This window comes from Leptonychotes weddellii, chromosome 14 (assembly GCF_054177405.1).
Source record: "Leptonychotes weddellii isolate Sample4059 chromosome 14, ASM5417740v2, whole genome shotgun sequence".
NCBI classification, from domain to species: Eukaryota; Metazoa; Chordata; class Mammalia; order Carnivora; family Phocidae; genus Leptonychotes; species Leptonychotes weddellii.
This window is the reverse complement of record NC_138382.1, coordinates 74,898,596-74,910,622: the sequence shown is the minus strand read 5'-3', so window position 1 is coordinate 74,910,622 and position 12,027 is coordinate 74,898,596. Positions and strand designations below refer to the sequence as shown.

At 49.9% G+C, this 12,027-nt stretch overlaps 1 protein-coding gene and 1 pseudogene across 1 annotated transcript; both read right to left on the bottom strand.

Annotated features, from left to right (window-relative positions):
- Positions 1 to 1,824: 1,824 nt before the first annotated feature.
- Positions 1,825 to 7,600, bottom strand: TOR1B (torsin family 1 member B). Its single transcript, XM_006750817.3, has 5 exons — positions 7,349 to 7,600; positions 6,464 to 6,729; positions 4,868 to 5,043; positions 4,259 to 4,386; positions 1,825 to 3,926 (listed from the first exon to the last, which is right to left on the bottom strand). Exons 1-5 carry the CDS (start codon positions 7,560 to 7,562, stop codon positions 3,685 to 3,687), a joined length of 1,026 nt encoding a protein of 341 aa, XP_006750880.1. The 5' UTR covers positions 7,563 to 7,600; the 3' UTR covers positions 1,825 to 3,684.
- Positions 7,601 to 11,441: 3,841 nt separating this feature from the next.
- Positions 11,442 to 11,827, bottom strand: LOC145716945 (ubiquitin-conjugating enzyme E2 variant 1 pseudogene; annotated as a pseudogene).
- Between the last annotated feature and the right edge of the window lie 200 nt (positions 11,828 to 12,027).

Below are 12,027 nucleotides of genomic sequence, written 5' to 3'. Positions count from 1 at the left end.
CGTTGCTAGTTTTTTTTTTTTTAATTTTATTTATTTATTTGACAGAGAGAGACACAGCGAGAGAGGGAACACAAGCAGGGGGAGTGGGAGAAGGAGAAGCAGGCTTCCCGCGGAGCAGGGAGCCCGATGCGGGGCTCGATCCCAGGACCCTGGGATCATGACCTGAGCTGCAGGCAGACGCTCAACGACTGAGCCACCCAGGCGCCCCTCGTTGCTAGTTCTTGTTGTTTAATGAGAACTCCCAAAACCTCTTAGCTGCTCCCCCCACCACCAATCCACCCTGAGGATGCTGAGAAGTGTTTTTACTTATAACTACAGAAGAGCTACCATTTTGCAATAAAATCGCATGTAATTTGTGAATACATCTTTAAAGGAGGGGAAAAAAAAACCCTCCACCGTAGGTCTTAGGTGCTTTAGCTATGAATTAAGACCTAAGAGGTGCAGTGCAGGCTGGAGTGACGTCTAACGCAGGCACTCTGAGGATCCTGAGAGCTCTTGCTCTTCGCTCAGCTGCACTGGGCTTCATGGCGCTCCTGACACCCAGCCATGGAGTTCAAATCGAGAGACAACCCCAGCTGAGATGCCAGGCAGGAGTACAGAGCACCATAGGAGACTAGACGTACCTTGGCATGTGCAACACCCATGTGTGCCTGCAGGCGGGTGGGGCTCCTGTGGGGCGTGGTACCTAAGTGCGCACAGGCGCCCATTTTTTTGCAGGCCCAGAGGACCAGCTGGCACCCGGCTGCCACAGGACCCCTCTGCCTTGTACCTGGCCTGCAGAGAGCCTCTTCAAGGGCGTCCAGGCCTTCTAAGGATGGCTGCAAGTGTTGGGAGTTTTTTTTTTTAAGATTTATTTATTCATTTGAGAGCGAGCGAGCGAGAGCATGAGCAGGGGTGAGGGTCAGAGGGAGAGGGAGAAGCAAACTCCGCACTGAGCGGGGAGGCTGATGCGGGGCTCGAGCCCAGGACCCCGAGATCATGACCTGAGCCGAAGGCAGACGCTTCACCAACTGAGCCACCCAGGCACCCCAAGTGTTGGAAGGTTTTTGGTGTGGAGCAGAAGTCGGCCTGTCGTCCTATCCCCAGGAGTCACAGATCGAGCTACTCACTTTCAGATGGCAGCCCCATCACCTGGGCGCCCCTACTTAGGGAACCCAGGAATCCCTGACCTCAGTTGGCAAGTTCAGTCTTGGTAGATGAGGCAGTACGGGGCAGACCGGAAATTGCACAAGGCTGGGAACAGACCTGGAAAGTCCTGTCTCGGGACTTGAGCACCTTCAATTAATGGGGGGAGTGGGTGGGACGCTGGCAAAGAGGGTTTGAACTTTCTATAAAGTAGCTGGCTTGTCCTCAGTCCTGGAAAGAGGGTTGGTGTTAACGATTCGCCAACAGAGGAGAGGCCAGGTGGAGTGCGCTCGAGTGAGGACTTCACTGTACCAGTTCTGGTTTCGGGCTGAGCCCGGCCTTGCTCGGGTGCAGAATGTCAGCAGGAAGTCCTGTTTTCCCACTGCCTTAATTTCCTTCCTATGTTAATTTTAGGAGAAAACACTTGCTAGAAAGAAGTCCAGCTCTTCCTGCATTTTCATCTGTGGAACTGTGGTGTATAACCCATCACCTGATCCAGTGTAACTGTGCATGTGGGGCGGGGGCAGCCCTGAAGGTCAATACCGACTGTCTGACACAGATGACCCACCAGTACGTCTGGGGTGTAGTAAACCTGACACCCGAGCTGTTGAACAGCCTTTATCCCAAGCTCAAACTTTCCAGAGTTACCAAATAAACTAGGAAAAAAAAAAAAAAAAGGTTTGCAAGTGACACGTCACATGATAAAATGTAGGCTTTATTTCATATTCAGTAGGTCAATTCAAGTTCTTGTCTACCTCTTACATGGGGCGAGGGAGGCTGGGCTGTGGTCAGCCGTGGCCTCTTCACGTTACAAGTCCAAAGGTGGCCCACACGTGGTGAGTGAATTGCGTCACTGTGAACAGGGCAAATCTTGTCTCTCCCTGACCAGACACGGGGTTATGAAAGAATTGTTAACTCGGCTCCAATGCAAGAACACAAAACCAAAAATTTTAAGCCTTAACTTGGCATTTTTTTTTTAAATCAAAAATCGAGAGAGAGAGAGCACAAGTAGGGGAAGCAGCAGGGAGAGGGAGAAGGAGAAGCAGGCGGAGTGCAATGCGGGACTCGATCCCAGGACCCTGGGATCATGACCTGAGCCGAAGGCAGACGCTTAACCCACTGAGCCACCCAGGCGCCCCTTAACTTGGCATTTTTAAAAGACTAAAGGTGACCCTCTGTAAGGCACTCCTATGTCGTAAGGATGTTCCTTCTACATCTTCCATATGAACACACTGCACGATGTTCTTCTAAAGTGTCTGTGGTCGCATCGCAGCTGTGACACACACCAATTCAGACGGGCTGGAATCTGTCTTACTTCCCGGTGACCAGGGCGGTCCAGCCTAGCGCTGTCATAGAGGGTGCTCGTCATCAGAGGACACCCGGGACCAGCCGCTTCACACTGACCTTGTTTGACCTACAGCTGTGACCAGCTATTGCCACGGACTGAACAATAAAAATGCATACTGTTTTTGTTAAGATTTCTGATAAAGGGATGGGCAATTATTCCATTTTTTGGTGTCCTTCCCAGGTTTTAAAATAAGCCATGTCCTGTATTTTTCTATTATCTAAGATTCACAAGTAAAAACATCATAAAAAACATACATATCCTTGAAAATTCTAGCATTTCTGTGTCCAGTACTTACACTTCTTTGGCAAAGCCGACTCTGCCAGCTGACCACTCTGGCATGTGGCATCCATGGAGACTTGAGCATGTCCTATGGCTTTCAAATGATTCTCTGGAATAAAGTGAGAGACTGATCCATGCATAAATTGTAACACATTTCACCATGGTAACCAAGAGCTCAAATTCAAAACCAACAGCCTCATTCTGATTTGACTCTCATGATGATGTGTGATTAGGGGCAAATCTAGCAGCGACTGAAGTTCAGGAGCAGAAGTGGTACAAGGCAGGCTGAGATCAATACCAACTGAGAGACGGCAAAGGAATTCCACGACCAGCCAAAGCAACGGACAAACTGCGAGGCCGTCGGTCCTGGTCTGCTGCAGTGGCCTCGGATGGAGACCCCACACCACAGGCAGAGAGATCACCTGGTCGAGAATGTTCCGTGTGCAGGCCACATCTCCACCGGACGCTGTCTGTGCCTGAAGGTGCCACTGATTTCAACTGAAAATTCTTGAAGCCAGTGAACACTCTCTGTGCAAAGAAATAGGGTTTCAGCAGGTGCAAACCAAATGCTCCCCAGGTTGCAGCAGGGCCCTTGAACTCCCTGAGTTAGAGCAGCAGCTTCTGAGGTGTGGGTGCTGTGGGTCTCGCTCACACAGCTGTCTGCAAGGCACTTCTGTCAAGGTCAGCAAGGGGAGGGTGGTTAAAAGTTCATTTTCCACCGCAGTTAACAGATGGATTGCTATCAGGTCCAAAATGACAACTGCACTCAACAGATGGGTGTCTGTTCAAAACTCAACTCTTAGAAACTTCTACGTCCCGAAAGTCCACAGGTGCAAAGTGCAAACCCCAAAGAGGGCTTCAAAGTGCTTCCGGAAGGCAAGACCCTCGCTTGCTGAGCTCCCAGCAGTCTCTTACCCCACTTGAGTAAGAGGTCAGTGAAAATCCAACCGTGACTGCACAGTCTTGCAGCCCTTGTCTGAGTAGATTTTCTCGCTTTTGGGGAAAAAAGTCATTTCATCTGCCACTCTGGTGACAACGTCCTCATTGATGGCAGAGCCGCGGGCCCTCATCTCTGCCCGCACACACATCTTCACGTGTCTGTATTCCAGGGGGAGGAAGGGGATAAAGTAATCGATGAGGTTTCTGTCTATCAGTCCGCTGTGCCACAGGCCACCTGCAAAGCAAGACACAGCTGGGTCTTCCCATCACTGTCCCTGTCACCTGGCCAAGCTCACTGCACTTACAGGGCCCATTCTGATCCCAACCCACAGTATATCCTTCATGTCTCTACCCCTTGAGATTCTCTTTTTACCAAGCGTGCAACAAGCCTGATAAAAGGACTGGTCGGTTACCCCTGCTAACTGGCTTCTGTTATGGAATGCCTGAAGACTAAGTACCTATTTCAGCGAAGCCACAGAGGCCCACAGATTCAGTGGCTTTATGGAAGGTTTAAAGGAGGGGACTCCGCTAGCAGGGTTAGGGGGCTCCTCAGCCTGGGAGACTCACTGTGTTTATTGTTGAAGACTCCGACAGAAAGCACGGGTTCGAGATCCTTCAGCTGAATGTCTTCCCTCTTTCTTCCCGCCCGCCAAAAGTCAAGGGCAATCTTAGTTATGAGGTCCCCACCAGCATTGCTGAATTTGCCAAAGAAGCAGAGTAAAAATTACAGTTAGATTCTGTGTCTAATCGAGGATCATACCTGCTCTGAGGTTTCTTCTTAACTGGGGAATATTTACTAAGTGCTCCTGGACAAGGACAAAATAAGCGTCTGCCCTCACGGAGCTTGAAATCTGCTTTTACAAAACTTGCCACACAATGCTGACTTTTGACAACCTTCGGAGGCATGGGCAGGTAAACAAAATTGCCTGGTATCAGCAATATCTAATTCATTTTCTTCAGCTCTCACACTCCTTGCCATGCCAATTGGAGCAACCCCAAAGTAAAAGAAAGTCAACAATCTTAACATAACATAAAAAAAAAAAAAAAAGTCAACAATCCACTTTTGCCAGGCACCTTTGTCCCTGGGCAACAGAGTGCTGACGGTTGCCAGGACCTCATTCTAGCACTGGGAGAATGAGTGGCTTGTGTGCCCCCGAGAAAACACCTCCTGCTGACCTGAGAAAGATGAAGATGGCCTTCCGGTAAGACACGCCATCAACCTGCTCGTAGTAGTCTAGAAATGGCTTGATTGCATCGATGACCCCAGGGTGCAATTTATCCATCTCGTCAAATATGAACACAGAGCTCGCACATGCACTCACGTTACCCCGAATCCATCCTTGTAACTGGTCCTAGACCAAACATAAAAGAAAGAGGATGCAAAGGCTCAAAGGATATGCCAAGGGGAGCAGAAGCACGGCACAGTTCCTCATGCTCTGCCAGATGATAAATCGGAGCTCTCTGGGCCTTTACAAAGAACTCTTGGAAACTGCATCCTAATCTCCGTTCACTGGGTAACAGCTTTTCCATAACTTTATAAAAAGTGAAAACTGACAGTTGCTCAAATGCAAATAAAGTTTTTTCCCTAACTCAAATGATGTGCTAAATGTGACTTTTTAAAGGTATAAGAGGAGCAAGATATGTGAATATTGATCAGTTCACTGTTAACCAGCCCATCATTTCAGCTCACCATGGCCTGAAATCTCAAGTTAATTTTAGCAGACATACGGAGGAATAAGAAACTGGACTCAGGCTTGCACAGTGCCCCCAACCAGTGCCCGGACAATGCAGTGAACAAGGGAACTGGCATTTCATGGAAAGCACTGTTCCTATGCTTTCCTGAGAAAAAGACACCCAAGCAACAAGCCCTCCACCCCAAAACATGAACGGCTCCAGAGGCCCCCTCATCTAATTACTGTATTTCTAGAGATTCATGAAAGAATTTGGAAAAAAAAAACTTATTCCTTCTTTCCAGCAATTTCCCAGCTGTTTGTGTGGCAAATAGCCACTTTCACTTCCTTGTTCAGTTCAGTTTCTGTTTCTTATTTAGGTCCCCACCTAACAGTAGAACTATTAATCTTTATAAGGACAATGGCCATTGAAATGAGAACCCTACTAGACAACTTAATATAAATGTAGACAGAATATGTCAAAAGGCGGAACGGTCTTAAGATTGGGTTCTTCGAGGCTTTCATTTGAATAAAGCAAGCAACGCCTAGGATTTGGATGTGAAGAACAAAGGAAATAAAAGCTACTGAGGGGGAAAAAAATCCTCTAGCCTACAGTGCTAACTGCTGAGTGTTAACTGCAGACGCTGCATCATAGGTGGGAGATTTTAATGAAGTCGTTTCAGAACAAATCACTTAAGACTGCTCCGCTTCACCAAGGGCTGGGATGGAAACAGTAAACATACTCATTCATTGCAGAACGTGGCTATGCCTCAAACAGGGAGTTTGGAGTTTTGGGCCCAAGTTTCTGATTTGCCACAAGGCCAGAGAGATTGTAAGGAGCAAGTCCCCTCGCCTCTCTTGGCTCCATCTTTTAGTGGAAATAAGGTCAGCTACCCCACTGTATGATTTTGGCATCAAATGAGAAAAAAGCTGTAGGAGAGCTCTGCAAACAGCAAAGGGTTACCGGGGACAAGTGTGCCTTAACTCAGTGGGGGACCAGGGCTACTGCAGTGCAAAGAGAAGCAGCAGAGGCCAGAGTTAGTGAGCAGGTCACCCAGACCAGTCCGAGTGGCTGGTGGACACAGTAACAGCATTCTCTTGCCTGGTACAGTTTTATCTGCTGCTCGTGAGGGAAGTGCAGAGTCGAGACAAACAGGTGGACAAAGTTACTCTTCAGGCCTTTTGAGTGAAGATTTTCAGCCACAATTTGGCTGACAAAATTCTTGCCCGTGCCAGCCCAGCCATGTAAGGAAAGAGTCAGCGGTTTCTTGGGATTTTTGTTGTTCTTGAAGCCAGTCAGCGCCTTGAGAATCACCTCTGTGGCCAGATGCTGCCCAAACAGCTTCTCCTCTAATTCCAGCTTGAGGGCTGCAGGAGCCAGCCGGAGAACAGAGAGAAAAATACACATTAAACAGGCACCAGAAAAGCAGCACTTTCCCCAGCTGGCCAAAGCGAGAGGCAATATTAGCAAGCGGTCCAGCAGGGCATCTGCCAAACCCCAGGGCTGGCCCAGAGGCAGGACCTCGGGGTGCACTGTCACACGATGCCACTTCCAAGGATATGCACTAGACGGATGTCCTCCTTAATACTCCAGTGTCTGATAAGGAAGCTAAACGTGTTCGTTCATCCAAGGATTAGCCCTCTCTTGACTGAGCTGCATGCTATTCCCCAGCCACCCCTGCTGGCTCGTAAGAAAACCAAGGGCCAAATGTGGGCTTTCTGGGTAGCCGTTGCACAGAGAAAACTACTTAATAGGACTGACATGGTGCAAAGGGCTGGACACGCTGCCTTCAGCTTCTTCTTACTGTACTCGCAGAGAGTCCGAGGCATTTAAGAAGGAGCCTGAGCAGAGAGCCCCACGATCTGGAGCATGGGTCTCAGAGGGCACGGCTTCCAGGGCTGGAGTCCGGACCGAGGCCCCGTCCGTGCTCCCTCCCGCCCCAGCTCAGGGTGAGCGCCGCGCCCCTCGCGGGCCGACCCGCCCTACCCGACGCGTTGAGCCGCTGCTCCTCGCGGCAGCACTCGGCGAAGCGGCAGTACAGATCCCTGTAGGACAGGTAGCCGGTGAGCGCCGACGCGGCCCCGATGGCGATGCCCACGCTGATGGGCTCGAACGCCGCCACCGCGTGGACCGCCAGCAGCAGCCCCAGCGCCGCCCCACGTCCTAGGCGACCACGTCGTAGGCGACCAGCCCGCCACATCGCCCCACTCGCAGCCCGCCAACCTCCGCGTCGTGTGGCCCGCCCCCCGAGAGCTGAACCGGGCTTCCGGTGCGTCACTTCCGCCCCGCAGGCCCACCCACTCCTCGGAACGGCCATATTGGCGGAGGCGGGGCTCTGTGTCGCCATCTTTGTGCGTGGCGCGAGAGCTGTCCAGTGCCTCGGCTTTCACGAGCCCCACGCCTGCTTCTTACTGTTCTGTGTCCTAGACCTTTTCCGAACCCCCACACTTGGCTTTGTCATCCCTTCCCCTGGAGCTGTAGTGAGCCTCTCCCATGTCTGCCCACCTGCCTGCCTTCCTGAGACAGCTGCTCTGCGCTCTGGGGGCCCCGGCCAACCGAACACTGGGGAGGCACGAAGACTGCCGTGCCCTGGCGCACAGTCAGCCCCGAAGCCCGTTGCGTCCTTCCGCATGCTGCAAGGCCGGCCACTTGTCTGGTGCTGGGAAGACAGCAGTGAAGGAGCGGGAGTGGCCCTGGCCGTCCCGAGCCTCCAGGCTCTGGGAAAGGCAGACGGTGGGCAAGGGTCCCACACTGAGCGGCGGGAGAGGCTCAGGGGCCGTGGAGCAGGGAAGGCTTCCGTCTAAACTGAGAATTCAAAGAGTTACTCAAGCAACAAGTGAGGAGTGGAACGTTTACACAGAGAACAGAAAGTGCAGTTTGGGGAAGTATCTCACATACTGGAGGCTGGTGAGAATGAGGATGCAGAGCTAGGGGAGACTGGAATGGGAAGGCCTGCAAGTGCTCTAAGGAGTCTGGCCTCTATTCTGGGGGCCATAGGGAGCCACAGAAGATTTCACACAGGGAGCGGCATGGTCAGAACAAAGATCACTCTGGCTGTTGGGTTCAGTGAGGAGAATGGCCCAGGTAACCCTGGCCCAGCCTTTGCTGAGACCGGTTGAGTTTACCCATCAGCTAACCTTTCAACAGATATTTAATGAACACTGGCTCTGTGTCAGATTCAGTGCGGTATGCTGGGGATACAGCAGGAGCAGGGCAAACAGAGACCCTGTCCTCACGGAGCTCTCGGCCTGGGGTGAGGGAGACAGACGGGCAGCAGATGGGTTTTATCCAGTGTGGTCAGTGCTGTGATGCGGGATGCATGGAGGAGGCACCTTACCCAATCTGCAGGTTGGGGAAGGCTCTCCTCCATACCTCAGTTTAGACCTGAACAATGAGTAAAATTGCTATGGGCTGAGATTCCATTGAGTATGCTAGAAGAGCAAAGTAACTATCAGCTTAAAATGTTGGTACGATAGACAGGAAATTGGGTGTTTTGTAACCATTTAAGCTTATGAAGAAAATTTTCCATGTCGATCTAAAAATGCACAGAGGGGATGTATGAGCAAAAACACGTGAAGACCCCTCCCGGAAATCATACCCTGCTTAGTAGGCATTGACCCTTCATCCTCCATGTTAACTCTGCACTTAGTGTAAGTAGTTGGTGCCTCCCCCATTCTAGGAAAGGACTTATGTATGGATCCGGAGCTTGATTCTCTAGCCAGATGGCCTTCTTCCTCTCCACCATCAGCCTCTTTGTTGCCACATCTTCCCTGTCTCCCCACTCTACAGTACTGACCTGCCCTGAGGTTCTCTTCTAGACCCCTTCTCTCTCTCTCCTCTCTCCCTGGGTGAGGGGCCCCAACTTTCTCCCTCAAGACCCTGCATCTGGCTGCACACTGGACATCTCCATTTGGCTATTCTCCAGGCATCTCAGCACCCATATAGTCAAACAGAAGCCTTGATTGTTTTCTGAAAACATGTCCCTCACCCATGGTCCTTATCTCAGGAAGTGGACCCATCTTCCACCAGTTGCTTAGACCCAAAGCTAGTGGTTGTCCTGGATTCTTTTCTCCCCCAGCCTCCACTTCCAATCCATCAGCAAGTTGCTGACCCCATGTCTAAAACCTCTCCAAAGCTCTTCAGTCACCATTTCCATCTCCTTGGGCCATCCCTAGTCCAAGCCTCCATCATGGATGGCCACAGTAGCCCCATAGGGGGTCCCCTGCTTCTGCACTCATCCTCCTTGATCCATACTCCCCATGAGAGAGACAGGTGGTGTTTTCACAACACATGGGATCATGTCACTCCTGCATTCAACCTGTCAATGGCTTCCAAAAACCCTTAAGAAAAAATCCACCCTTTTTATTCTGACCGCAAAGCCCTACATGATGTGCCCCTGCCTTCCTCTCAGACCTTCACATCCCACATACTCCCTTGTTCTCAAACCCACAGCTCCGTCTCTCTCCTGAGCACCATGTTCTCTCTGCCTGGACTCTTGCTTCAGAGTCCCACCTGGCAAAGAACTTTCAGGCCTCAGCTTGAAGCCCACCTGCCCTATCTAAAGTAACTCCACTTCCACCCCCCATGGCCCACTGTCCCTATCACCCTGTTTGTGTCCTTGTCTATTGTCCATCTCTCGCACTGGCCTGAGAGCTTCAGGAGGGAACTTATCTGTTGTGTCCTGTTTCTCTAATTCTCAGAACTGTGCCACATACACAGTAGATGCTCAATAAATATGAATAATGTTCAAGGATAGCATACTCTCCAATAAGGCGAACTCTGATCTAAGGGCCAGAGATGCCACTATGGACTAAATGTTCTCATCCCCCAAAATTCATATTCTGAATGTGATGGTATTCAGAGGAGGGGCCTTTGGGAAGTGGCTGGGTCAGGAGGATGGAGCCCTTAACATTAAGATGTTAATAACTGGGGAAACTGGGTGAGGGCTATATGGAAACTCTCTGTACCATCTGCAGATTTTCTGTAAATCTAAAATAAAAGGTTTCTTTTGTTAAAAAAAAAAAAGTAATTTTGTCTGTGCTACTGTCTGATCATCAGTGATGTTGTAAAAATCCTAATCACACAAGCTTTAATTCTTCTAAACTGAAGTTGGTTTGTGAGAGTGTGTAAATTGCACTTGATGGGCAGAAATGCTCGAAAGACTGAATGCAACGTATGTGCAATGGATAAATTGTCTATTTTAGGGCGCCTGGGTGGCTCAGTTGGTTAAGCGACTGCCTTCGGCTCAGGTCATGATCCTGGAGTCCCGGGATCGAGTCCCGCATCGGGCTCCCTGCTCGGCGGGGAGTCTGCTTCTCCCTCTGACCCTCCTCCCTCTCATGCTGTCTCTCATTCTCGCTCTCAAATAAATAAAATCTTTAAAAAAAAATTGTCTATTTTATATCTGTGAAAAGGAGGGAGGATCCCAGGGGCAGGGTGTGAGTAGCAGGAGCTCTGAGCCCTTGATGCTCTGGCATTGTCCTCGTAGAGAGAGAATCTGATTGGCCCAACCTGGGTCAGGTATCTCGACCTTGGATCAACTAACTATGGGCAGGGGTGTTGTTGTGCCAAAGTAGCCCCCAGTTTGTACTATTCTACACATTTCTGTGGCATTTTGTTCCCCTAAAAGTGTGACTAGTTCCTGACTTGCCATTTGGTCATTTATTGTGAAGTTGGCCACTGGAATCCATGGAGGGCGGGAAGATGGCCGTAAGAGTAGAGGACCTCCAAGCCCCCTCACAAAGAGCTCTCTGGGGGACCAAGACACACTGGAGCCCCAGGAGTGAACATAGCCGAGCCCAACAGTTGCCCCCCAACTACATAATCATTCTGACTCTGCTTTGTGCTCCACTCCTGCTCTTTTAAGAAAGTTTTAAAATTTTTAATAAAACAACTTACATATTTCAAATGGACAAAAATCACTATCATTTACAGTATCTTAGGATACATTGCCTTAGAATGGGAACTTCCAGTACTCTGAGGTCTGCAATATAGATCTAGAAACCTGGACTCTATAGAAAATGAAGACTGTTTAAGTCAGATCAGGGGGAAGGTAGTGACAGCCAATGGTTATTTTTTATTAATTGCTGTAATACTGTCCTTCAGTGGCTGAGGGAGTTTCATATTTTCTTTAGATGCCATTAGGCACCAAAACTCTCGTAGGACAGCTTTGATGCTATGCTAATTCTGCCATTTTGCTGGCACTGATGTGGCCTTGGGTGACCACTTCATTAGAACTACTACTCCATTCATATTAATTTTTGCTACAAATCTTACAAAGGGGAGTGATTCTGGGCATTTAGATCCACATTCTATCTTAAGGCTGTCTGTTTGGGTTTCATAAATTGTCCAAGCCTGCGCTGGCTGCCATCTTCTGTTACTGTCACTGGAAGCCTGGTGCCTTCTTCACCCTCCACCCATCCCCTGGCCCTCATGCTGTACCATTCCCTTTACTCTTTCTATCATCGCTCTGTTGGAGCATTGCTTTCAATGTTTAAATTGTTGACCAAAAACATTCAAAACCACCAGCTTGACTCCTCAAGGCTGTCATAAGTTGAAAGAGCAACCAGAAAAGTCTTGAAAGGGTGTGATTCTGCAGGAGACAGGTCTCGGCTCTCTGGTTTCCCTGCTGGCTGAGATTTTCAGGACCAGAGACAGCCCCCCCC